The 25,207-nt window shown below is 36.1% G+C and overlaps 1 protein-coding gene across 4 annotated transcripts in view; it reads right to left on the reverse strand.

Moving 5' to 3' along the window:
- Nucleotides 1-5,504: 5,504 nt before the first annotated feature.
- CDC123 (cell division cycle 123) overlaps nt 5,505-25,207 on the reverse strand; it is a gene marked incomplete at both ends in the record, with an annotated part of 40,852 nt that continues 21,149 nt past the window's right edge. For 2 of the 4 annotated variants that reach the window (XM_084253558.1, XM_084253557.1), the window contains 7 exons: nt 5,505-5,531; nt 6,115-6,252; nt 9,987-10,115; nt 16,103-16,131; nt 17,004-17,126; nt 18,509-18,584; nt 21,817-21,865. In XM_084253558.1, the coding sequence (XP_084109684.1) occupies nt 5,505-5,531; nt 6,115-6,252; nt 9,987-10,115; nt 16,103-16,131; nt 17,004-17,126; nt 18,509-18,584; nt 21,817-21,865 (571 nt within the window). Of the gene's footprint in view, nt 5,532-6,008; nt 6,253-9,986; nt 10,116-16,102; nt 16,132-17,003; nt 17,127-18,508; nt 18,585-21,816; nt 21,866-25,207 lie in introns of those variants that run through there. The other 2 variants (XM_084253559.1, XM_084253556.1) reach the window with 2 other exon arrangements.

A 25,207-nucleotide genomic window follows, 5' to 3' on the forward strand; every position in this document is an offset into this window, starting at 1 on the left:
ATTTGGCAAGTTATTTTCAGAGTGGGATGTACTATAAATGAATTAGCTGCATAAGCATCATTACTATAAACTGTATTTAAAAGTAAACTGTGTGCTTTACTTTCCTGAGGTACACTATACACTACAACATAGCTCTACTCTCACAACTGCAGAAGTCATGGATCCAAATCTTAATCCCATATAGCTTTAACACAGGGGTTCCTAATCTAGGGCCTATGATACCCTGAAATTGTGTGTAAAATTTTTCTGAGGGAAGCCCATAACTTTCACCAGATCCCTAAGGATATTCATTTCTATTCAAATTATTAAGAATCACTGTAGCTTATTTTAAAGGTGGTTGTTATTTACACTGTTTCCCAATGACTGATTGTATATTCACCCATCTGCTTGCGTTGTTCCAAAATTACTGACGTTTCATGAATTTTTCCTTTATGAGTTTAGAGGGAACAGACTACCTGTAATTAGTATGAGAAATTCTGTTTATTTACTTGATTAATAAAGGCCCATAAATTCAAGGTGAGACAATCCAACTAAGAACTCTACACATTAAGTATTATAGATGAGAAAATCAATGATGCGGAAAATACAACTTAAGTCATCTTTACTTCAAAGTGAGGTTTTAACAAAATTAAACAATGTTCAAGTAGAATATCAAAATGATTATATTACTAGCTATTACTAAATTGTTACAAGAAATTTGTATTTTACACATAAAAAGGAGTAAGAACCACCATGCAAATCACATTAAACACCCATAGTAGGTCTCTTAACAAGTTAAATTACTACTCATAATAAAAAAAATTTTGTTACCTTATTCAACTTCGTAGCAGTGTCGCATATAGTAACACATAAAGCTACCTCCTGTTTTCTTTCCTTATTTGCTATGTCTTTTTAATCTACTCCCAGTATCCTACCTAAATTCTAAGTTTTGGACTTCCCCCAGAAAAGCCTTGGGCCTTTTCTCACTAGCTAATGTAATCCATTCCAGTGGTTTTAAATGCTAACATATTCTTTCCTGCAACTTTTATTTCCAGGCCAAACTTTTTTTTTAAAGATTTATTTATTTTTGTATACAAGAGCTGGGGTACAGGCCAGAGGCGCAGGGGGTGAGAGGATTCACCAGAGACAGAGTGGGGAACAGAATAGGCAACAGGAGAGGTCTGCTGCACCATGTGGGTTGCTCCCTGGCCAGCTGGGGGATCGAACGCATGCTGCAGAGGCTGCGGACTCCTTCACAGTGCTGTGCTTAACCCCGTGCACCATCAGGGAGGCCCCCCAAACTTTTTTTGTACCCCCATTCAACTGTCTCATGACCTCTTCATTTGAGTAAGTCACTGAAATCTCAAATTCTTTAGGCCCAAAACCAAAATAATGATTTCTACCCCTAAGTGGTTCTGTTTCCCAATCTTAGCAAATTGGCATAGCTCAAATCAGAAACCTCAGGTATTCCTTTTTGTTCTTCATGCCATACTTCTGTCAGTGCTCTGCCCCAATTGCATGCCCATCTTTCCACCACTTCATCTCAATGCTACCCCTTGTAGGGGAAGCCACCATTATCACTACGCATAGTTCTAATGGATATGCTTTCCACATGGAAACCAGAATAACATTTCAAACCCTTAGATTGTTGCCCCTTTGCTTAATTAACACCCCCCCCCCACCACCACACACATACACAATGGCTTCCCACTTGAAAAAAAAACTGCAAAGTTTTACCATGGACTAAGGCCCTGCTGGCATGAAAAGGCCCTGCCCACTTCTCCCCTCACTCACAGTGGTTTTTGGATTGCTGCAACTCTATACAAGGCCTTTCCCACTTGAGAATGGTCTGATGTGCATGCTCCTGTGGGGATACTTGACCCTCTTCACATGGCTGATTTCTTTTCACCCTCAGGTTTCAGCTGAAATGCCGTCTCCCCAGACATTCCTTCTTTTAGCAAATGTCTGTATCACACTCCATTGTTCTTTACTGTATTCTGCTCACCAAATTCCTCTATCTTTATTTACTTGTTTACCATTGTATACTATATTGATAGGTCTGTGAAGACAGGAAGATTCAGGAGACTCACACAGCACCTAACATTGTTCTGGAGCTAGTAAGTATCTCTGAGCAAATGAGTCACTGGGGCAGTACTCTGATCTTATTGTTCCACCTGGATTCATTTTTAGTGTTTACAAATATCCTTTCATTTTGTTTTTCCTTCATTTAAAAAAGAGACACTTGAATGAATTCATTCACACCAGGTGATTAATACCAAATTCATTGTCTAACTTCACAACATGGAACTTTTAGCTATTTATTAAATTAATTTTTGTTACTAAACCTTTTATTCCTATCCCTCAAGCCTCTTCTAAATGTGTATTCAGAATATACCTACACTATATGTGAATGGCAAGTTTACCATTATTTTCTTAGCATACTCACCGAAACTGTTTCCTATGAGCCAAGACAACATGTGAATAAAACAAAAATGTTGAGTTAAATAGGAATTGTATTTAAAAATGTCTAAAATTGGCTAGTTACCTTTTAAGATCAAGCAGGTTATATAAACATGAATCTAAATTCATCTTTCAAAGACAGTTATTTCTTTATTTAATTTTGCTGTATTTAATATCTCTTTATTTAATTCCTTTACATACAAATGCGAGATGAATTTGGACTTACTTTCATTTTAAAAAATAATTTATTTCAAAAACTAAATTAAAATAATTTCTCATGTTTAAACTTATTTATAAAAATACTTGGCTAAAAGCAATTAATGCAATTTTAAAAAGTGGAACTGCTGGGTCAAAAAAAATTTAGGTAAAAACCATTAGGAAAAAAATCTTAAACTAGCAGGTACTTTTGCGGTCCTTATTCTATTACAGTTTTGGAAAAGTCTAAATTCCTATGGGTAGTAGTTTTGTCTTTTAAAAGAGGACAGAAGGAAAGAAGGGAGAGTAGAGGAGAGAAAAGAAAAAGAAAATGGGTAGAATGATCGCTGAAGTCTTTCCACTCAAAAGTTTCTTCGTTCTGTTAAAAGGAACTTGCCTTCAGTATATACAGAGGTCTGCAGGATGATACTAGCAAGCAAGTTGGTGGTTTATCCTATATGATAAACTAAACCAAAAGTTTTACATGGATTATCTCACTTAATAGATGCATGAACTTAAGATTATTATTTTCCCATTGTATAGCTGAGAAAACAAACATAAGCCAAAAAACTCAGTTACTTAAGGTTTTAGTTTGTTTACCAAAAAAAGAAATAACTGACAGGATGGGGAAAAAATTTATGGATGCAGAAAATGCAAATCAAGATGAAACTTTTTAAAACAGTCAAGTCCACTGTACTGGAGGCCTGTGCTATGTGCCACACCTGCAGGACAAAGTAAACATATTCATCCCAACTTGTCAAGATCAATAGCTAGCGTGTAGTCAGAAGGTAGGATTTCAGGACACTAAGGAATCACCTATATATTCACCTTCTAATTCAAGCACAAATCTGAACTGCATCAAAGAAAGAACAGATAATGCCAACAAAACAAAATGATAATTCAAAACTGAAATTTAAAATAACAAAATTATTTTTGAGGGACCTGCACTTCAAACAATTGGCCTCAGAAATGGTATTAGATATACCAAACACAAGATCACAACTTGATGGTTATTTTGTATTTAAAATGTGCATGTGATTTTTGATTTGCATTTCCCTAATTACAAGTGATGTTGAACTTTTTTTCATATGCCTGTTGGCCATTTGCATTTCCTCTTCAGAGAAGTTTCTTTTTAGCTCTTCTGCCCATTATTTGACTGGATTATTTTCTTTGTTTTTGTTGAGTCTCATCCATCTTACACCAGTGAGAATGGCACATATTAAAAAAACTAGCAACAACAAATGTTGGTGAGGATGTGGAGAGAAAGGAACTCTCCTGCATTGCTGGTGGGAGTGCAAACTGGTCCAACCACTATGGAGAGCTGTGTGGAGATTTCTTGAACTACTAAATATAGAGCTTCCATATGATTCAGCAATTCCACTCCTAGGTATTTACCCAAAGGACACAGAAACATTAATTCCAAAGGGCACTTGCACCCCTATGTTTATAGCAGCGCTATTTACAATAGCTAAGCTTTGGAAACAACCCAAATGCCCAAAAATAGATGACTGGATCAAGAAGATGTGGTACATACACACCATGGAATATTACTCAGCAATCAAAAAAGATAAACACATGCAATTTGCAGCAACATGGATGGAGCTGGAAGGGATCGTGCTCAACAAAATAAGCCAGAAAGAAAAAGAAAAATACCGGATGGTCTCACTCATAGCAGGAATCTAGAAAACTTAAATAAGGGACCAGGAAAAAGAATAACTATAAGAAAGAAAATATCAAAATCAACAAACAACTATGAACCAGAGACACTCTATGGGGGGTGGGGGGCGGGGAGGGGAGGGATTGGGGTCAAAATAAGGGGGTCGCAATTGTATGGGGAATATAAAAATAAATTTTAAATAAAAAATAAATAAAATGTGCATGTGAAATAGCTGTAACTGAGAAACCACATAAAAATCTATAGTTTGAGATAGCCAAAGAAATGATCTTAGCATTATAAGTAATTTGTTTAACTGTACAGCAAGGGGAAACTGCCCCTCAGCTCTCTCTCTCTCTCTCTCTCCTATGTGTTCTCTTATGTTGAGAAATATATCACTAACAGTAAGACATCCTTTGATACCACATTAGAGGAATACCCTGGGAAAATGTAATGTCCGCTTCCTTCGAACTGCTCTGGATATAAAACAACACAAACAACTAGGAGCGTATCTTGGCAAATCATCAGGGCTGAGTCAATTAGAATTCACTGATCTCACCATCAATTCGGGCACCAAAGATTCATTATTAAAATGGAGCCTAAACAGTGATTCTACATCTCAAAAATTCCAGTATTTTTTAAAAGGCCCAATTATAATTAAATCTGTGACTGTTTTACTAATATACACTAAAATGGTGAAATATACTGAAATTTTCATGGTCACTTTATCATTTAAAAGTCTCAACTGATAAGAAAATCATATGCAAATCTTCTTTGAAAAATAATTTCTATGGTAATATATGGTTTGATTTTTTAAGAGGAAAAATAATAATTTAGAAAGACTCCCTTTTTGTGTAACATATAAATTTGCCCATCTACTGACAGGTATAAAAATATTAGCACAAGAAACATAGATAAAGCTAAACAGACTGAACTAAAAGAGCAAAGTTATTTCATAGAAAGTATTTTATCATCAAAACAATAAGGTTTCCTATGTTTAAGATCTATTTATTATGTATCTTTACAAGTAGCAAAGCCCCTTCACTTTTTCCCAGCTTAATATACACAAATATAAAAGCTTATTGATTTTCGCAATGCCACCCCCCACCAACCCCCACTGGACTGGGTTAACAGGAAACCGTGAACTATGTATGACCAGCTTCGGGAAGCAGCGATGGTTTTCTTTTTCACTTGTTCTTGAACGTTAGCATGCCAATCAGTCATCCTCTTGCTGATTTCTTTTCTGTCAAAGGAAACCAAGACTACATTAAAACAGCACATTCTAACTAGGATATCTGTTTAACCAAGACTACTTTTCTGTCAACAAATATGATTTTCTAGAGGCCTTGGCATCTTTTTAACATTGTAGTTGGAAACTATCATGGAAAAACAGGCTTTAACTATTCATTAACAGAGTACCACCTGGCTCCTGGGTACATGTCCCTCAGGTATTTGAAAATTTTCTTCTCTTTCTTCCACATGTAAAAACACTCCCACCCAGAAACACATAAACATACAAATATTCATGTTCCTCCTTGAGTAGCCACAGCAGACAGCGGATCTTCTCTTAGTACAGTAACAGTATCCATATTTTCACCAAAATTAAGAGTATTATGAAATTCTTTCAAAAGTATGCATATCATTAAATTTGTGATATTCTAATCAATAAATTATTGTCAGCTCTCATTACATATTTTATTCTAAAAAGACCTAATTTAATAATTCTTTCATTCATAATCAAATAAAAGTCCTATTAGGATATGACTAAAATGAAATAATAAAAAGCCAATGAGAGGGCCGGCACTCAAAGCAGACATGGACTTTACCAGTTTCAGAAAATCTATGAGTTTATGAGCATCCTCCCCAGTAGAGAGATCCACAAAGTCCTTGGGCAGCCGGTAACTCAGATAGGGGCTGGGCTGGACTGTAGCTTCGCTGTTGGTGCAACGGAAAGCTGGAGAATCCTTTACAAAGGAAAAAGGAACATCCATGAGAAATTTTCTTTCTTTTTAAGTCTATTCTACAACTCAAAAAGGCACTACCATAACAATACTCCTTGTTCTTTTCTACGCTAGGTAAGGAGGGAAATAAAATTACAGGAAAAAAAAAAAGGAACCAAGATATGAAAAACATTTCTACACCTTCATTAGAAAATTAAAGTTATCTGAAAAAGGTATCCACAGGGAGAGGCAGGTGACCCCTAAGTGTCAACAGTTCAGCCACTGTATGCTGTGGATGGGTTATGGATCTCAATAGTCCCTGAAGGGTCAGAGGCCTTGGGCTAGTTATTCCTGGCCTCCTGCAATCTCATCCAGACCAACATGCTTTATAAATACTATCGTGTTCTACAGATGCACAATCAGGAAGCCCTGCCTTATAGAAAAGTGAATTACAGAGGCATAGGGCACTTTGCAGAATATACTCTGCATTTCTCATAGGTCATTTAACTTTCTTATTTATCTCTTTCACCTCCTTTGTAAAAGTGCATTTTCAAGTATCATATATAACAAGTCCTCATTCTTTAATGTACTTGCTTACAGTTGCACATCATATTTACATGTTGCCCTGTGCTAAAGAGAAGTCAAGAGTCAGAAGGCTTTTGGACTTCACAAGTGGCACACCTAGAGGTGAGGGAGGGATGGCATCAGCAGACCCAGGAACTGGAATGGAATAGGACAATGGAGCGAGAGAAAGCAGCCATATCTTATGACAAAGAGACCAATCATTTGACCAATATTAACAAAACATGTGCTTTGTGCCGAGCCTTATTCTAAGTGTGGGAGATAAACTGGTAGACAAGACTGGCAGGCAGCTCATAGGCAAGCAAACAAATAAATTAACAAGATAATTTCAAATAGTAAAAGTATTATTACAAAGACAACAACAGGGTACTACAGTAAGAGGAGAACAGCATGGGCTACTTTATTTCTTAAAGATTTATTTATTCATACAAGAAGCGGGGTACAGGTCAGATGTGCGGGAGGATGAGAGGATTCACCAGAGACAGAGCAAGGAACAGAACAGGCAGACTGATGAAATACACTGCTGAGGGGAGCAGCAGGCAAGACAGGAGAGGTCTGCCACGCCATGTGGGTTTCTCCTCAGCCGGCCGGGATTGAACCCGCGCTGCAGAGGTTGCGGACAGCTTCACAAAGTGGTGCTCAACTGTCTGTGCCACCAAGGAGGCCCAACATGGGCTACTTTAGAAGGGCAGTCAGGCAAGACCTTGCCAAGGAGAGGCCCTGTGACTGAAGACTATGATGAAAACAGCCTCGTGACAGCCTGGGGGCAGAACCAGCTTGAAGGCAGTGCAAAGAGCCAGCACAAAGATCCTAAGATGAGGCAGGCTCTGTGGCTTTGAGGACCAGAGGCAGGCTAGATCTCCATGAAGTGGAAATAGCATGGGAGACAGGCAAGGGGTGATCCTAAGGACAAGGCAGGAGTCGTTCCTCTTTGTTACTGTGAGGAAGGAAGAAGGAAGAAGGTGGAAAGAAGAGAGGAAGGGTCGAGGAGGGAAAGAAGAAAGAATTTGGATCATAAAGGGAAACTTGTTCAAGATTCCTATTCCTGGGCCTCCCCGGTGGCGCAGCGGTTGAGCGCTGGGTTGCGAGGCTGCGCGCGGCCTCTGCGGCGCCGGTTCGATCCCCGGCTGCTCCCCGGCCACCGGAGGAGGGTCCCACATGGCGCGCGGACCTCTCCTGCCGCCCGCTGCTCCCCTCAGCAGTGTACTTCGGTCCTTCTGCCTGCTCTGCTCCCCGCTCTGGCTCTGGTGAATTCTCTCACCCTCCCTCCCGCACTTCTGACTGTACCCAGTGCATGTATAAACAAAAAAAAAAAAAAAAAAACAAACAAACAAACCAGCAAACAAATAAATAAAGCATGCCTCTAAAAAAAAAAAAAAAAAAAAAAAAAAAAAAAAAAAAGATTCCTATTCCTGTTCCTATTCAATTGCTGTATCTCTCATATTTAAAAATAACATGTGCGCTGTTGAAATAGAAAGCTGTACACCTGAAACTTAAAGAACAAACAAAACAAAAACAAAATCTTAGATTATGAGAACAAATGTTTACCAGAGGGGAAGGTAAGGGACAAATTAGGCAAAGGAGATCAATTGTGTAGCAATGGATGGTAACTAGACTTTTGGTGGGGGATCATGATAAAGAACAAACAGATGTGGAACTATAATGATGTACCCTGAAAACTACATGATGTTAAACATCAATGCTTTTTCAATTAAGGAAAAAAAAATTTAAATGTCTGGAAAACTGTTAAATGGTAAGGAGGGTTATTTCTAGGTGGTAGGTATGTTTTACCTCTTCCTAATTTCCTGTACTTTTAAATGACCATGTTAAAATTTTTTTTTTTTTTTTTGCTTAAAGGTATAAAAAATTCAATGGAACACTCAGGCTACACAATTGCAAATGTAGCACTGCCTACAAGGTTTATGTAAGGATGTGTGTTTTGCAACCATTCCAGGACGGGTAGGTTCACTGTCAGTTCTCACAGACAAAAAGATAATTTTGGAGCTTTCAGTAGAGTTTTACAGGCCTTTAATGCTGAATAGGGGACAGACCAGCTTTCTCTCTCAGCATTTCTCTGGCTATCTCCGCTCCCTGTCCTCCTGCCTAAGAGTGATGCCACTTGTCCTCCTGCCACAGGTGTCCCCATTTATAAACATGCTCTCTGGGCTCAGGTGTCCATAATTACAGGCGCACGTGCAAGATCACAGGTGCCAGTCATAGGTGCCAATGGCAAGAGAGCAGAAAAAAGTCTGATAACTTCATTTACCCTATAATGGGTCAGTATGTTATGTATCAAAATATGAACAGTGGCTATCGAGGTGGTAGGATTGAGTGATTTTAGAAATTTTCTCTACAAATGATTATATATTACTTTTAGAGGCAGAATAAAAGCAATATAAAGGTGGTGTTTAAGGAAAGTTTAGGTGTGAGGATAAGAGGAGAGAAATTGGGTGAAGATGGAGATGAGGAGGGTCTGATTTTCATATGGGAGATATCTGAACATGATTAAATACTGATACGGTTGGCAGACAGGAAGAGACTGGAGAGCAGGAAAGCAGATAAATGAAGCTGAGCAGGTGTAGAAAGACCGGAGCAAGCTGCAGCTAAGTCTTGGGTTTGATGACAATTAAATGGAGTGGACTGTTACCACAGGATTATCTTTTCATCTGAAGGAGGAAGTGAAATCATCTGCTGAAAGGAAGGGAAAGAGAAGGGAAAATATGTGGAGAGTGGAGATGCCATGAAATAGCCTCTGTGGATGATGGAGGAGAAAGCTGAAACAAAAGGCTGCAGCGAGCGTCCCCTTACACCAAGGGTGGTGTTTGTGAGGAGACCCGAGCCTGTGTATTTGGGCAACTTTCTCTCTAGCAGTGTTAGCAGCTGGGGCTGACCTGGGGCAAAGATTTTTCCAGGTGGGTAGGACTGTAAGAGGCAAGAAAAAGAAAACTAACTAGAAAAAAAAATATCAAATGACCATTATTTCTTCAAGGTTAAATGAGTGAATCACCACTCATACCCTTTTCTGATCGTCCTATGGGCAAGTATGAAGATCTATGCCACTACATGCGGCCAAGGCTACCCCTGCCACTGCCTATGCAGGTGCCTGTGGAACAAGCAAGCAATGATTCACTTGATTAACAGGTTTCCTTTATGTCTTTTTTTTTTAAGCGTCTTACCTGCTCAAGAGCATCTCCTTCACTGAAATCACCTTTTAAGTTTCTTCCAGATATCAGCTCCTCCCAAGTAAACAGTAGTGAGTCTGTTACTTCACCAAATGGATTAAAGTCAATTAGCCACACCTTCCCCTGCAGTACACAGAAGAAAATGAGTTAGAATAAAAACAAGCACCTGAAGTCTACAATCTATCTTAATACAAAGATCTTCATATTATTTTACCCAAAAGATAATCCTAAAAAATCATTTAAATTATTTACAAAGACAGCTTTCCAGTCCTATCTAAGGTCGCCTGTTTAATCAAGCAGCTCAATTCTTAAGAGACAGCCACCTTTGAGAGCAGACAGGGAAGAAGAAAGACCTGACAAAAACAGACATTCCAATTTCTCCCTCAGGTCACACAAGAGAGTTTAAAGTCAAAAATACAAGCAAGAAAAAAGGCAAATTGCATAAAAAGGTTCACCCAAAGTAGCATGACTGTAAGGCTCTCAAGGGTGTCTCTGTAACCTTTCCCCAGGAAGCTAAGAAATGCTCTTGACCCCTGAGAGGTGGATGAATTTTTTAAAACATACATGTTTTTTTAAAAACATTGTAGGGTAAAGAAAATGTCAGGCTTTTCTGCCCTTCCGCCATCAGGATAGATGATGGATCCTTGTCCTGAATGCATGCCTGATGGCGGGCACCTGGAATAGGGTGTGGGCATAGGTAGATGGGATTCAGCTGAGCTAAGACTGTGCTTTTAAGGGCGGCGTCACGGGCGGACGCCAGCAGCACCAGTAGCAGCCCCAGCCAGCCAGCCAGCAGCAGCAGCAGCAGCAGCAGTAGTAGTAGCAGTATGAAGCTGAAGCAGAAGCCGAGAAGCAGCAGAACGAACGCTAGAGAGCCCATATAGAGTGAAGACTTGCTGGGGGCTGGGAGGCCTGCCAGCCTCCCAGCCCCCCCAGCCAGCACCCCTGCCTGCCACGTACCCACTGAACCCCAATAAAAAAACCTGCAAAACTACTGAGGACTCTGACTCCTCCTTTACCCGGTCTGCATGGGATCAGAAAACCTGCACTGTGTCAGGTCCTGCCCTCTACAAACATGAAAGCATGTTTTTTAAAATTTAATATGGTTGTTTGGTCTATATGCTAGACATAAGGGGAAAATTAAAAAAAATCAACCTTTAAAAGAAATTTTAATCTTTTAAGTTGGGAGGCAATCTGATAGGTTCTAGCCTCAGGGAAATAAAACTTCTGACTTGGTCAGACTGAGTTTAGAGTCAGGGGTATCTCAGCATAACAAGGCAGAGTGCTGACATAACAGAGCTGGGGATCTGTGAAATCCTGCCAAGAAATTAAAATCAACATATTTGATCAGAGAAGTATGTGTGACATTTAGTGTTTCCTGAATGCTTTTCTTTGCTTTTCTTGTTTCTTACTGAAACATTCATATAAATGTAGCATTTTGTTGTTGAGAATTAGTTTTTTCTAGAATGTGCAGTAACCACGTTGATTACTTGATCAGATGTACATGTGTAAAATTACATGTGCCTAGAAAACTAGATTGTGGAGCCAGCATTATTGACATCTAGCACTGTTTCTCATCTGGGTTAAAGTAAAAAAGAAAAAATTTAAATTTGAAGATGAAATGTTGTAATAGGATTTGCTTCAAACATCAAAAATCTCTAGTAAGTAACAAAAGACCCATGACAGAAATTTTGCCCTATGTGCCATTTGGATAAGTTTCATTTCTTACATAGGAGAAATTCTGCAACCCTTTCTTGCCACCTAAATTGCTTTCTCACATCAATACAGCACTCCTTCATTCTCCATGTGAAATAATGTCAGTCATCCATCAACCTCTTAGTAGTATGTCAGCTTTGCTTTGGAGGCAATTACTAAGGTGTCTTTGACATAATGCGTGTTATTCTAACAAAGTGACTATTTTCTGACCACAAAACCTTTTCTACCTGAGTTTATATAGCAGGTAAAACCATCTCATTGTTAAAGGAAAAAATAAAAAACTATCATACCTGTCATACAGAAATAAGCTCTATGAATTCAAAATGTACCATAGTACAAAAATAAATTAAAAATAAAAAACAAAAAAGGATCATTACTATCAGGACTGATAGCTGGTAGCTAATTCTGTGGTTCAAAAGCCATCCTCTAGCTCAAAGAAAAATAAAATCAGCTACAATCAGGCATAAATCTATCATGACGAGGATTTTATAGCTATAATGGGGTTTGCATGTGACATCTCAGGCATAAGGCATCCTGATAAACTCCGGATTTTAGGCAATCCATCAGGTAAGAGCAGCCACGGTGACCTTCCTTATGCCTACCAACTGACCATTCTCCCCCAAATCTCGATGTACCAGACACTGTGGTAGGCACTGGGCATTCCTTCAAAGAGCAGGACACATATACACACATACACACCCTACAAAATAACAAAAACCATTTAATAATTGCAATACAGAGGGGTAAATGCTTCAAGAGAGGTAAAACCATAGTAACCCATATAGAAAACATACCTAAATCTTATGGTGAAGCTGGAAACGCTTTGCAAAGTAACTTGGAACTTGAAGATAATAAAAATAATCTGGAAGGAAGGTGGATAGTAGAAGGAAAAGTAGACCATTTCAAGGAAAACCACCAATAGCAATAAAAAAATCCACCAATAGCAATAAAAACTAACAGGGCCAAGGCCACAAAGTGACAGCCCATTCTGGGAACAGGTTATTTTGGCTGAAATGTACAATAATATGAGCACCCCAGAAATATGGTGGGCTCAGGTAACGTCAAAAGCTTCCTGTTCTAAACAGGATGAAATTCAGGTAAAAACAAATCTCTTTAAATGTATAAATGAAATGCTAAGAAAGAAGGGAGAATACCAGGAGCCAGAATTAAAGAGAAACCTGAAAAACAGAAATAACCATATTGACTGATTTTGAGGAACACCAGGAGGTACTTCCTCCCAGGAACCTAAGGGTACAGGTTTCCGTGGGCACTCGGGAGTGGAAACTGGCCATGAGGGAGCCTTAAAGGGATGCAACCTTGGTGAAAGGTATATAAAAAAAAATCCCAAAGGCTGAAATAGAAGACAATGAAGCTTGCTTGCTTTGACTAGGTTTGGGGAACATGGAAAAAGCAAACAAAAATTCAAAATGTAGACTCTGAGATTCTCTGACACACACACAAAAGCTCACTAAAGATGACTCAAAATAAAGTAAAATACTGATTTACAAAACCAAAAGGAAATAATCAACATGAATGAGAATCTGCAAATACAACAATCAGGGATGAAAGCACCAGGAATTCAGGACAATCACCATCAATCTGAAAAACTTGATAAAATAAAGATACTGTTATTAGGACAACTGGGTAAAAATCTAGAATACAGCAGGCTATAAAATTGATATAAAAATCTCTTATTTCTATGCACAAAGATCTAATAGAAAAATAGGAAAGCAACCTCATTAACAAAAGCATCAAAAAGAATTAAATGTTGGAATAAACTTAACCAAAGAGGTGAAAGATCTGCACACTAAATATTATAAGACACTGGAATAGAAAAAGAAACGAAAACATTGTTACAATAACTATGTCACCTAAAGCAAAACACAGATTCTCCATCCAAATCCCAATGGCATTCTTCTAGGCTATAACCAAAAATCATGACATTTATTTGTATATGTGCCGCTGAAGCAAACCTATCATGACATTTATTTGAAGCTGCAAAGACCCCTGAGAAAAACACTCCTGAGAAAAAAGGACAAAAATAGAGATATCATCTTCCCCAACTTCATATTATCCCATAAAGCAATAATCAGAACAACATAGTACTGGAATAAAGCCAAATAGACATATCAACAGAACCACACTGAGAGCCCAGAAATAAAACTACCACATATGGACAAATTATTCATGACAAAAGATCAAGGGTATACAATGGAGCAAGAAAAGTCTCTTCAATAAAAGGTGCTGGGAAAACAGGACACTTGCATGTTAACCAATGAAACCAGACCCCTATCTAACACCATGCATAAAGAGTAATTCAAAATAGATGAAAAACTTGCACAGAAGACCTAAATCCATAAAGCACATAGAAGTCATGCTTTCTTTTTCAATCACACAGGTAAGAGTTGCAAAAAAAAATGAACAAGGTGCAAAGTCAATCTCAACATCAAAGACTCAAGATCACAATTCTATCCATAAAATAATTAAATTAGTTATCAATAACCATAACCAGAAAGAATGTATAGGGGGATTAGAGTAATTCTTCAAGTGTCTGAGGTATTTATTCTAAATTCTAGTTGTGCATTACCATACTTAAGGATTGCTTCTTAAAATACACATTCCAGGGCCTCACCTCAGACCTCCTACAGGGGGTGAGCCATGGCTTTGATGTCCGTGGTGGTGGAATCCATCCACTAAGCCCAATTACCCCGTCACAATTGAAAAAACAGACACACCCAAGTATAGCTAACCCCAAACACACACACTTCAATTTTTCATATGAGACCATTCTAACAGTTCATTTCCTACAATAGTCATAAGATTATACATTCAAAGTGCCTAACAAACTATGATACAAATGCTACTGAGTAAATGCAAATGTGTCTTTAAGCCATGGTTTAAATCTCTTCTCAGAAACTGTCTGAGTGTTTATCCTAGCGTGTTTCTCACTTTGAAAACATGCAACTACTTTCAGTTCTGAAGATCAGAGCAGTAATTGCTTACATTTGTGTCCAACTTCACTTAAGATATTCAAGCAAGTTATACATCTGCACCTCCCAGCCAGCCCTACTAAATCACAGCAGACCTGGACATTTGCCAGGCAAATATTGAGACCTTGGCAAATTCCTTATTTTCAAATGCCATTATAAAATATAATTGCTTCAGTTTTAATACCTAAAATGGGAACAAATAATACATATTTCATAGGGTTATATGGAGTAAGTGAGACACTTAATTAAATGAGAATAAAGCCTTCCTGAGCTGCACATTGAGGACAGTGCACTTGATTTAATTTACTGATTTGATTCTATCTGCTACCAGCCAAATTCCCTTAAAAGCAGATTATCTTATTGGAAACTTCTCGCTAAAAGCAAGGCCTTTGACACATTACAGTCTCTCACAGTCAGTTACATGAGGGATTTGACATGGTTTGTGTCTATCTAGTAGAAGCAGAGTCAGGACTACCGCCTTGGACTGTCACTATCAGGTTTCTATCCATTCCATCCCACAAGCTTCCTTTCTTTTTTCTAAGATTTGTTTCACTAAGAGGAAACTTCCAAATAACATTCCTCTTCTTAACCAAATCTTGAGTATAATTCCTCTTTCAAACTCTGAAACAGACACCATTACTTTAGAAGACAGTGGTAAAAATAGACTAGGGGGTGTTTTGTGGTGAAACAGTAACAAGTAAACAATTAATAGTCATTTTGTGATATGACTATATCCTTTTGTCCAAAATATAATTCAAAGCTGGCTGATAAGTGAATGGAGAGGGATGAGGACTGTGGACAACATTTGGAAAACATTTGGGTCACCTATTTGAAGAACACACCTGTTATCTTCTTAACAGCTAAGAGCTCTAATCATGGGACAACATTTAGTAATCCAAATTTCTTTGAAATGTCTTGACAGTATGTCTTAACAGTGAAATCTCTGCTGCAGGATTTATTGTCAGGCTTTTGTTTTCTTTTGCATTAATCTTCTTTAAGATTTAAAGAAAAAAATGTAAACTACTCAAATGTTCATTTCCAGCATGCTACGGATCTTTTAGTTGACTAAAAATAATTTGTGGCCACATTTAACTGTGCAAACTGAACTATTTTAAGTTGGATCAGACCCCTGACAAAAGGGGAAAGTTGACTGAAAGGTGCCCATTTGGTCACTTGTTAAAGTAATAATTCATAAATTTGTGACACATGATCACTGTTATATTATATCGCCTGATGTTTAGTACATTTTAAGGGGAGATTACCAACCATTGTGAATTTCAAACACCTCATCAGGTTTGAGGAAATGTTTGGTGAGCTGTGGCCCCCTGACACACATAATGGCTCATATTCTAATTCCTTATATGGCCAGTTCTGACTTTTAAACATATGAAAGTTTCTACTTACCCTACTGTCTCTATATATATCAAACACAACTGTAAGGGAGAAAGAAACTCAAAGTTAACAATGAACTATTATCTTCATGATGTAAGCCTCCTTAGAGGCACTTTAATTATTTGCGTTAAAAAATGTATTTTATTATTTGTGACTCAAACAGCAGAACATAACTAACTGACCTTGCAGACGTCATACTTCTGAAGTGTCAATTTCCAACATAAAAAGACATCCTGCAGTATTTTATTTAAATAATTTTGCTTTCATTTTTCTTTATCCTCAATCATAATCCCTTATATTTAAAAATTCAAACCAAACACTGTCATCATCTTAAACTCATTATTATGAACAAGTATATATACTAGTGAAAGGAGCATAATCCACTTGCTTATTTGACAGGCAATGAAATGAGTAAACTTTATACTAGGAAAGCATAAAATCTAGCTATGCTTATGGCATGACTAACCTTTTTTAAATCAAATCTGTTAGAATACCTAGGTTGGGCAAGTTGAAAATTATAAATTACAGCAGATATAAATTTAAGATGCATGTAAACGCTCCCTTCTCCACAAAATACCCTCAATTCTTGAGAACAACTGAACAAATGTTTACGTTGTAAAGGTGCCATTTGATTATTCAAATAAGAAGCTAGAAAGGTAGATGAGTCAGAGAATTTAGTACTAATAATAGAAGCACTGTTTTCTGCAGAGAGAATCTTTGAAATATATAATAAAAATCTACATAACAGGAGAGATAACTACCTCAATGTTAAAATAAGGTAAATTAACATACAAACCATCATCAATACCAAATAGCTAATAATGTTTAAAATAGTATTTCAAATCCAGTTTTAAAATATGTTCCATGGTAAAAAAAAACATTTCACTTCAGTGGGTCAATAAAAAATACTCACAGTCCTCATCTAAGAATTTATACTGTATGTGCTTCTTGAAAAAGTCTTGTATGCATCTGCAAATTTCTTCCTTTTGCTTAGAAATATGATCATAGTATTGTGTATAGTCTCTCTGAGAAATACCTGACAAGAAAACATTTTATATTGTTATTACATAATATTCTTTTCAAAAACACCAAAATGTGGTTTAAATCTTTTTTGAAAAAAACCATTAAACTTGGCAAGAAAACTAATCAGATGAGTGTTGCATTATATATTACTGGGCATTTTATAGAGGTATAAAACTTATCAGTTGTAAAGATTCTTATGGACAGTTGAATAATGAATTTCCAATTGCCACTGCCATTCGTCCTACTTTAGAAATAGTAGTTATTTTTACCTACTACAATGGAAAGAATTTGAAACCATAAAAATGCTTATTATATAAAAAGTAGAAGAAGCAATTTTAAACTGCACACGTACTCAAGTACTTTTTGTTTTATTTTTCCAATGAACTCTCTACAAATTGGTGTTCTTCTCTTTGGGAAAACTCAAAATGTTCCTCACCATATGTCTCCCATATGCATACTTTATCTTGCAGAAGCAGTCCATTTTTCTTATTCAGATATGCCCCCCTGGCTTCACAAGCCATGGTAAACACATCTTTCTTCAGAGTGACTTGCCGATAGTATTCCAAATACAAAAAGGAACTACTGTAAGAATTCCTTCAATTTGCTCTAATCCTAGGAAAAAGGACTTCTGCTCTGAAATAAGAGCTTCCATCCAATATGAATCCCTTCATTGGCTGTATATATACAGAAAGTTTTTTCAGGACTACCTAACAATATGATAAATTTAACACCAAAGTTACTTTTAGGTAACAAATGTCAACACATTCAATAAATAAATAGTGTTGATTTGATTCTGTTCAAATCATACTTTTCTTGGCTGAATATGAATTTTACTTCATGGAAAACATGCAGACAAAAAAAGAACAAATAGTCTTTAATATGTGACTTGAATAAATAACAATAAACAAAATAATAATGTGAGAGAAAAAAATGGATGGCTTTTAAAGTAACGTACTTATTTCTCTACATATTTTCTCTTCCTAGAATAATAAACAGTGCTCCAATAATAGACACAAAGTTTTAAAAACTTGACTTTTTATTATACCTAAAATAAGCAGTGTATTGCTAGCAATACTTAGGAAAATCTTAAAGGAAAAGCAGGTAGTATCATACATATCGTAAATTGAGAATGGTAAAGACCAACACTTCCATTTCTGGAATCCAGACAGACATGATTAATTAACAATACTATCTTCCTTGGAAGTGGATTGTGGTCTCAGGATTCTTGCCAATGCAGCTTTCTAGAGTAGTACCCATTGGTGAGTGGCATCTATGACAAAAAACCTGATTGGTACCCCATTCTAATAATTACTAGAAATTTACTTCTATTAAAAGTTTGAAACTTTGAATCATTACTTTTAAGGGCAAGAAACAGACAAACAAAAAAAGCCTCACCAATAAGTTTATTTTCCTTGACAAAACATCTGAACTCAGCTCCAGGAATTAATTCACACCATTTTCGAAGAACAAGCTGTAGACAAAGAAGAAAAATGTAACACAACTATGTAACAAGAGAGCTACTAGTCTAAAAGATAATTTTATGGAAACTGATCTTAACAACTTCCATTACCAAATGTATTTTTTGTAAAGAGGCATTATAAATCATTCTTGACATTACATGGAGTAAACTAAAAGAAGGGGGAGCTGTGTTAAAAGCCTTTATGATAAAATGCATCTCTGTCTTATCATTTTGAGAGTTCTGACATAATATACAACTACAAGGATGATGAAGTAAAATCTTATTACTACTGTGCCTTAAGATGTTCTGTGATTTATGTTCTTCAGCCCTTTAAGAATATCAAGGAATAAAATAATTTCAAATTTGTTACCTCAAGCACCAATCTGAATTAAGCACCAAAACTTCACTCCAATGAAAGTATTATGGTTCATCACAAAAAATTTACTATAACCTTCTCTTGAGTTTTCCATATTTTAAAGTAAACCAATTTCACCAGTGGTTCAAGTTATAAATAGGTCTTTTATGTAATTATTTAATAGGTACAAAATCCCATTTTCTATCCAACTTGAAATTTTATAAAAAGTATAGCTAACAAATGTATGTTTCTGATTTTGATTTTTAAAAGTTCTCAGGAGGAAATCAGTCCTGTCCTTAGCATTAGCTGTCATAAAAGGCTAGTGATTGCAGCCTCCCTTATGCTGGCTTAAGCTCTTTGCTCTTCAAGTCCTCTGAGACAGAAATTTAACTACTCCATACCACATTCCTGAAGCTCAGTTATCTTCCCTTCCCATTTCCTGAGCTTCCACAGTTTCTTGCATATAGCACCGCAGTGTAAGCACATATATACCATGCTGTACTATGATTTGGTATAAGTCCCTCTCTCCTATTAAACAGTAACTTCTCCAGTGGTCAAGAACTGGGCTCTATTCATCTTTGTGTTCCCAGTACAAGTATGGAACATATAGCAGATGCTTAAGAAATAGCTGATAAGTGAAACATTTATATAAGTGAAACAAATATATGTAAGACAAATAGCCACTAAAAATCAGTTACAGAAAAATATTTCATGAACAGGGAAAATGCTCACATTATGCTTCAGATGAAAAAAAAGTTATGCAATGTGTTTTATGAAGTATGTATACACATACACACACATATATACACATACACATATACACACATATCTCAAGAGAGGGGATTTGGTTTCTTATATTCTAAAATCTTTGATAAATTGATCTTCTTAAAAAAAAAAGAAACCTGTATTGTGAAAAAATGTTTTAGAAATTCATAGTGCACTGATTTCATTTTTCATGACAGTGCTTGGCAAGCTTTGTATTTGTCATATTTTCTAAACAGTGTAATTATTAAATGAAGAGCCCCAAACTAAAAAAATTATACTATTCTTATAATATAAATTACACTATTCTTATAATGTATGCTGGCATATATATATAATCCCTTTGGCCTCCTCCTCAGAGGTAACCAGTGCTGACCATTTCTTGTATATCTTCCTCAAAATTTCTAAGAACGTAGAAACTTATAGTATATGCATATGTCTCTTTAAATACACACAATAGAAGCATAAGATTCTCTTTGCAACATTTTTCATTTTAATTACACTCATACTATAACTTTCCTAGACTTTTAAAACTAGATTTCAAATCCTATGCAATAACATAATGGTGGCATATCCCTAAAAGAAGAAACCTGGTTCAAATCTGGTGAAATGAATCTTAGAGGTAGATGATGACAATAAAGATTATGCCTCAGGGTAAGGCCAGAGAAGCATATCTTTTTCATCTTTGTGTTTCCAGTACAAAGTAGTAAGATGCAGCAGGTGCTTAATAGATGTTTGTTTAGTAAAACAACAGATACGAATATATACATACAAAAAATGTTACTAAAACATTTAATGACCTGGGAAAATGCTCATACTATGCTATTAAGTTTAAAAAACAACCTCATAAATGATATGTAAAGATCTCAATTATAGATCTGCCTTTTGTTTGCTATACCTTCCCTAGAAAATTCCCTAACTGAACTTCCCCTTTCTTTCCACGACATCCTTATGTACGCTATTTAACTCTTAACTAAGCTATTTAAGATGGTGCCTAAAGCAACATGGGTGAATTAGTCTTGCTGGATGTTTGCCATGTGTACAGGAGGTAAACATTTTATTATGAAACTTCTTTTTGGCCTTTCTCTTAAAAAAAATCTCAGTTACAAATGCTGAAAGATTTAGAGGTTGTTTGGGTGGCCTAGCAAACAGTAAATTAACTGTTCCACACATGGCATAATCACAGAAGATATGCTAATACATACGCTCAACACAAAATTACTTGATAAACTGAGCCAGTGGGCAAATTTTGAAAGCATGGGTATATATAAGCATAACTAAAAGCAAATAAATAATGACAACATTAAAAAAAATCACTGGACAAATTCTAATTGGTGTTATAAATGCAAGAATGTAAGTATTTCACAATATGAAGCAAGGATAGTCACCCTTTAGTCAACAAGTGATGAGCTGTCAGAGTTTTTAAAAATAATGTATTCTGACAGTGCAAGTGCAAGAAGAGCCAGTAGTAAAGATAAGCAAGAACTGATCAGAGATGTAACTAAAACCTGTCATCTTAAAAACAAAACAAAACAAAACAATTATGCTCCTCATTCATTTCTCACAAATAAACAGCTAGGGATGATTGAGAGAGAGAGAGAGAGTGTGCGTGTGTGTGTATGTGTGTATATGGCATATACTTTGAAACTAGGAAAGCAAGGAATAAAAATCTGAATTTACTCTCTTAGAATTCTTATTACTATTTCTGATAAGGTAGTTTTTCACTATCCTTTAATTCTTCTCTGTGTAATTTGCGGAATAAGTGAACAATACACAAAAAATTTAAAGGTGTACTAGGTCTGAATGGTAAATTGGTGACAGCTGCCTTTCCTGATCTACCAGGTTAAAAGTGTAACCAGGTTAATCTGTGTAGAGAGTATAAAGGTGTATGCTTTATTACAAAATGTGTATACGCTGTAGTGTTTGCACACTATGTCTACATATATTCTATACACATAGAACATTTTTATGTGATATATTCCATAAATTGTAAAATTCAGTGGCTCCAGATTTCCAGAGAAATTGATCCAAAAAATTTCATTCACTTCACTTAAGAATAAATACCAATTCTCAACACATCTTCATCTAGGACTATCACATCATCATAATTTAAGAAAAGTTTCTTACCTCATATTCTATACAAGGATCTGGGGAGTCATCAGTACAATGAATAAATCTTTGAAGGAAAAAAAGGCAATTGAATCTTTTTTATAAGTATCAGTTTATGCATACCTATTTTTTTATATTTAATGTGAGAGTAAGTTTTTACTGAAAGCATCCAGAAACAAAAGACTAATTCAAATTCAACGAGCACATATTAAGCACAACTTGACATCAGGTGCTAACTAGGGAACTTGAAATGCTGTTTTATTCATTCTCAAAACTATCATATGTGCTAATGTAATCTCCATTTCCTGGCCAAAAAACAAAGGAATTAAGACCCAAGAAAGACTGAATTTGGTAACCAAGGCTAACAGTGAACAAGTGACCAAATTGTCTATTTCAAACGGAAGACAGGACAACACTGCTGTTTTAAATTCTCACTGCTTTTCCACTTCTCTGCTGACATTACTACTACCAAATAAAGCCACGTAAAGTTAAATCTTACCTTTTTCCCACATGCCATTTAAAATAACATTTGCTAGAATTATTCCTCCACTAAGTTCATGTTTATGAACAATTTTTTGTATTGCTTATTAAATGTCTACCTATGTCAACGACTGGGCTAGGTACTTGGCATGCTGCAATGACAGAATCCCTTGACCTTTAGGATGCTAGTCTAGAGGGGAAAGTCTAATAAGTAGATAAAGAATTTCAAAGACTGGAAATAAAAATACTGTGAGAGACAAAGGAAGGCTGATGAGAGCTACCTTTCTGTCCTGTGTGTGTGAGGGGGAGGTCTTTTCACCTCAAGGGACTCTTTTAGCAGGAAGAAATGGGTATTTATGAATTTTTTTTTAGGATTTATTTATTTATACAAGAGCTGGGGTACAGGTCAGAGGCGTGGGAGGGTGAGTAGATTCACCAGAGACAGAGCGGGGGAGCAGAACAAGCAGACAGACGGAAAGCACTGCTGAGGGGAGCAGCGGGTGAGACAGGAGAGGTCTGCCGCGCCATGTGGGTATCTCCCTGGCTGGCTGGGAATCGAACCCGTACTGCAGAGGCTGCGGACAGCTTCACAGTGCGGTACTCAACCTGCTGCACCAACAGGGAGGCTGGTATTTATGCATTTAAGACAAAGGCAAGCATGTGCTAAGGGGCGTTAAAAAGACCAATTATTTTATGAAATCGATTATAAAAATTCATGTATCCTTGAAACATTTTTCTCAATTCCTTTTTAAATTGTGAATGTAAAACAGGAAAAATGTGTCAAAAATTCATACAATATAATAAGGGCTAAAAAATGTGTAGCTAAAGAATTTTTCAAAGGAGAAAAATATTCACTGTACAAGGTACTTTAAAATGATGGGGAAAGATCAGAAAACAATATAAGCAACACTTCATTTTTTAAAAACATACACAGGAAATCATAACATAATGATAAGTATTAACATGTTACCAATGGTTCTTTACCAGCAGACTGTTAATTCCTTCTGCTTATCTGTAGTATTTCTAATAATATATTTTTTACATCAAATATATATTACTTGATTTTGACTTTTAAATCAGAGGAATTAAAACAAACATAAAAGTATAAAGTATACATGTATTGCTTTTATAAGAAGTTAATTCAAGTTTATTTTAAAAGTTAATATTTAAGCTTCCAACTAACCAATAATGTAATAAGCATTATGATATAACTGCCTATTTGAATTTAAATGTATCTTAAAAGATCCAAGATGGAAGTAGAGAAATGATAAATTTTAATTAAAAAATGAAATGGCATCATCTTAAATTTTAGTTTAGTAGTAATGTAATTATTACCATTTTAATTTTCAAATGTGATTTTAACAATGTATGTGGCATATTTTTGGTAAATCTGATAACAGGATAGCTCTTGTTAACATATTATTATATAAAGAATAGAGTAGATTAAGGGTCTGTATCTACCTATTTTTAATATGTTTTAGGAGAACCAAAAGGAACACATTATCTATTTTCTAAATGCTTCTATATTCCTACAAATATTGATTTCAATCCTTGGTTAGTCCTCATACTGTATATTTGAGTACTGTCATTTTCTAACATTTTTTAAAGTACTGGATGGTTTAACATTTAATGTTATTTTAAAAATTTGACAAGTTTCAGAAGGTAAAAGTGAGAACATATGTGGTATGTGAGGTTATTGTACAAGAGATCATCTTATTAAAATGATGAACCAGATGGCCAAGTATCTGAGGAAGATGCTGAGGTATCTAGTTAAGACTGACTATAAAGGTCACCAACAAAGCTTTCAGGTGCTCAGGCAAGACACCTCAAAGAAGGTATGTGAATAGTTAGATTCCATCTGCAATGGGAGGAGCTTAAGTTTGAAAAGCAAAAATGAGTAAGACAATGAGTATTAACAATATTTACATTTTTATAAATCATATTTTAATTAACTGTTCCAAAATTCCACATTAGGCCAAAAAAAAAAAAAAAAGGGAGTCCTTAACCAATGATACTTACTACATTGAGAATACAAGTAGAAACAATATTAGCAGAAAATATGCATATTCTATTAGAAACAATGAAATATCTTTAGTTATATCAAAATTGAAAACATTTGCTTTATTCTGGTTCTCACTGAACCAGATGACTCAAAAACTTTAATTTGAAATAGAGAAAAAAATTAAACTAATTCTCTCATTTCCAAAAATAACACTTTTGTAATTGCCAAAAAAAAGCAGTACCTCAGAGGAACAGTAAGTCACTGACCAAGAGAAGGGGCCTCCCTGGTGGCGCAAGACTTAAGACACAACCTATGAAGCTGTCCGCAGCCACTGCAGCACGAATTCGATTTCTGGCCAGCCAGGGAGCAACCCACATGGCGCAGCAGACCTCTCCTGACTCACCCGCTGCTCCCCTTGGCAGTGTATTTGAGTTGATCTGCCTGTTCTGTTCCTGTTCTGTTCCCCACTCTGTCTCTGGTGAATCCTCTTACCCGCCACGACTCTGGCCTATACCCCAGATCTTGTATGCATAAATAAATAAATCTTAAAAAAAAATACTGAATTGTTACATCTACTGTAGCTTCTATGAACACACACATAAAGTCACTTGGTAAGAGTTAATAAAATTTTCAAATCCCAACTCAGCAAATAACATAAAATTATAATACCAGGTTAAAAACTTATTGATAAGCAAAGGCAAAAAGTATGTGGCAGTATCCAGCATTTCCCCTAACACCACAAATAAGTTAAAGCAACACTTGGAAGTTATGCTTGAATTAAGGAGTAATATGAATTGGTTTGAGATCACCTTAGAATTGGAGCTATTGTTAGCAAATTCCTAAAGTAAAAAATCAAAAACTGGTCTAGGTTCTAGACTTATTAACTGTCTACATAAATGAGAAACAACCAATTCTATCCATCCTATC

This window comes from Talpa europaea (assembly GCF_964194135.1).
Source record: "Talpa europaea genome assembly, chromosome: 14".
Taxonomy (NCBI): domain Eukaryota; kingdom Metazoa; phylum Chordata; class Mammalia; order Eulipotyphla; family Talpidae; genus Talpa; species Talpa europaea.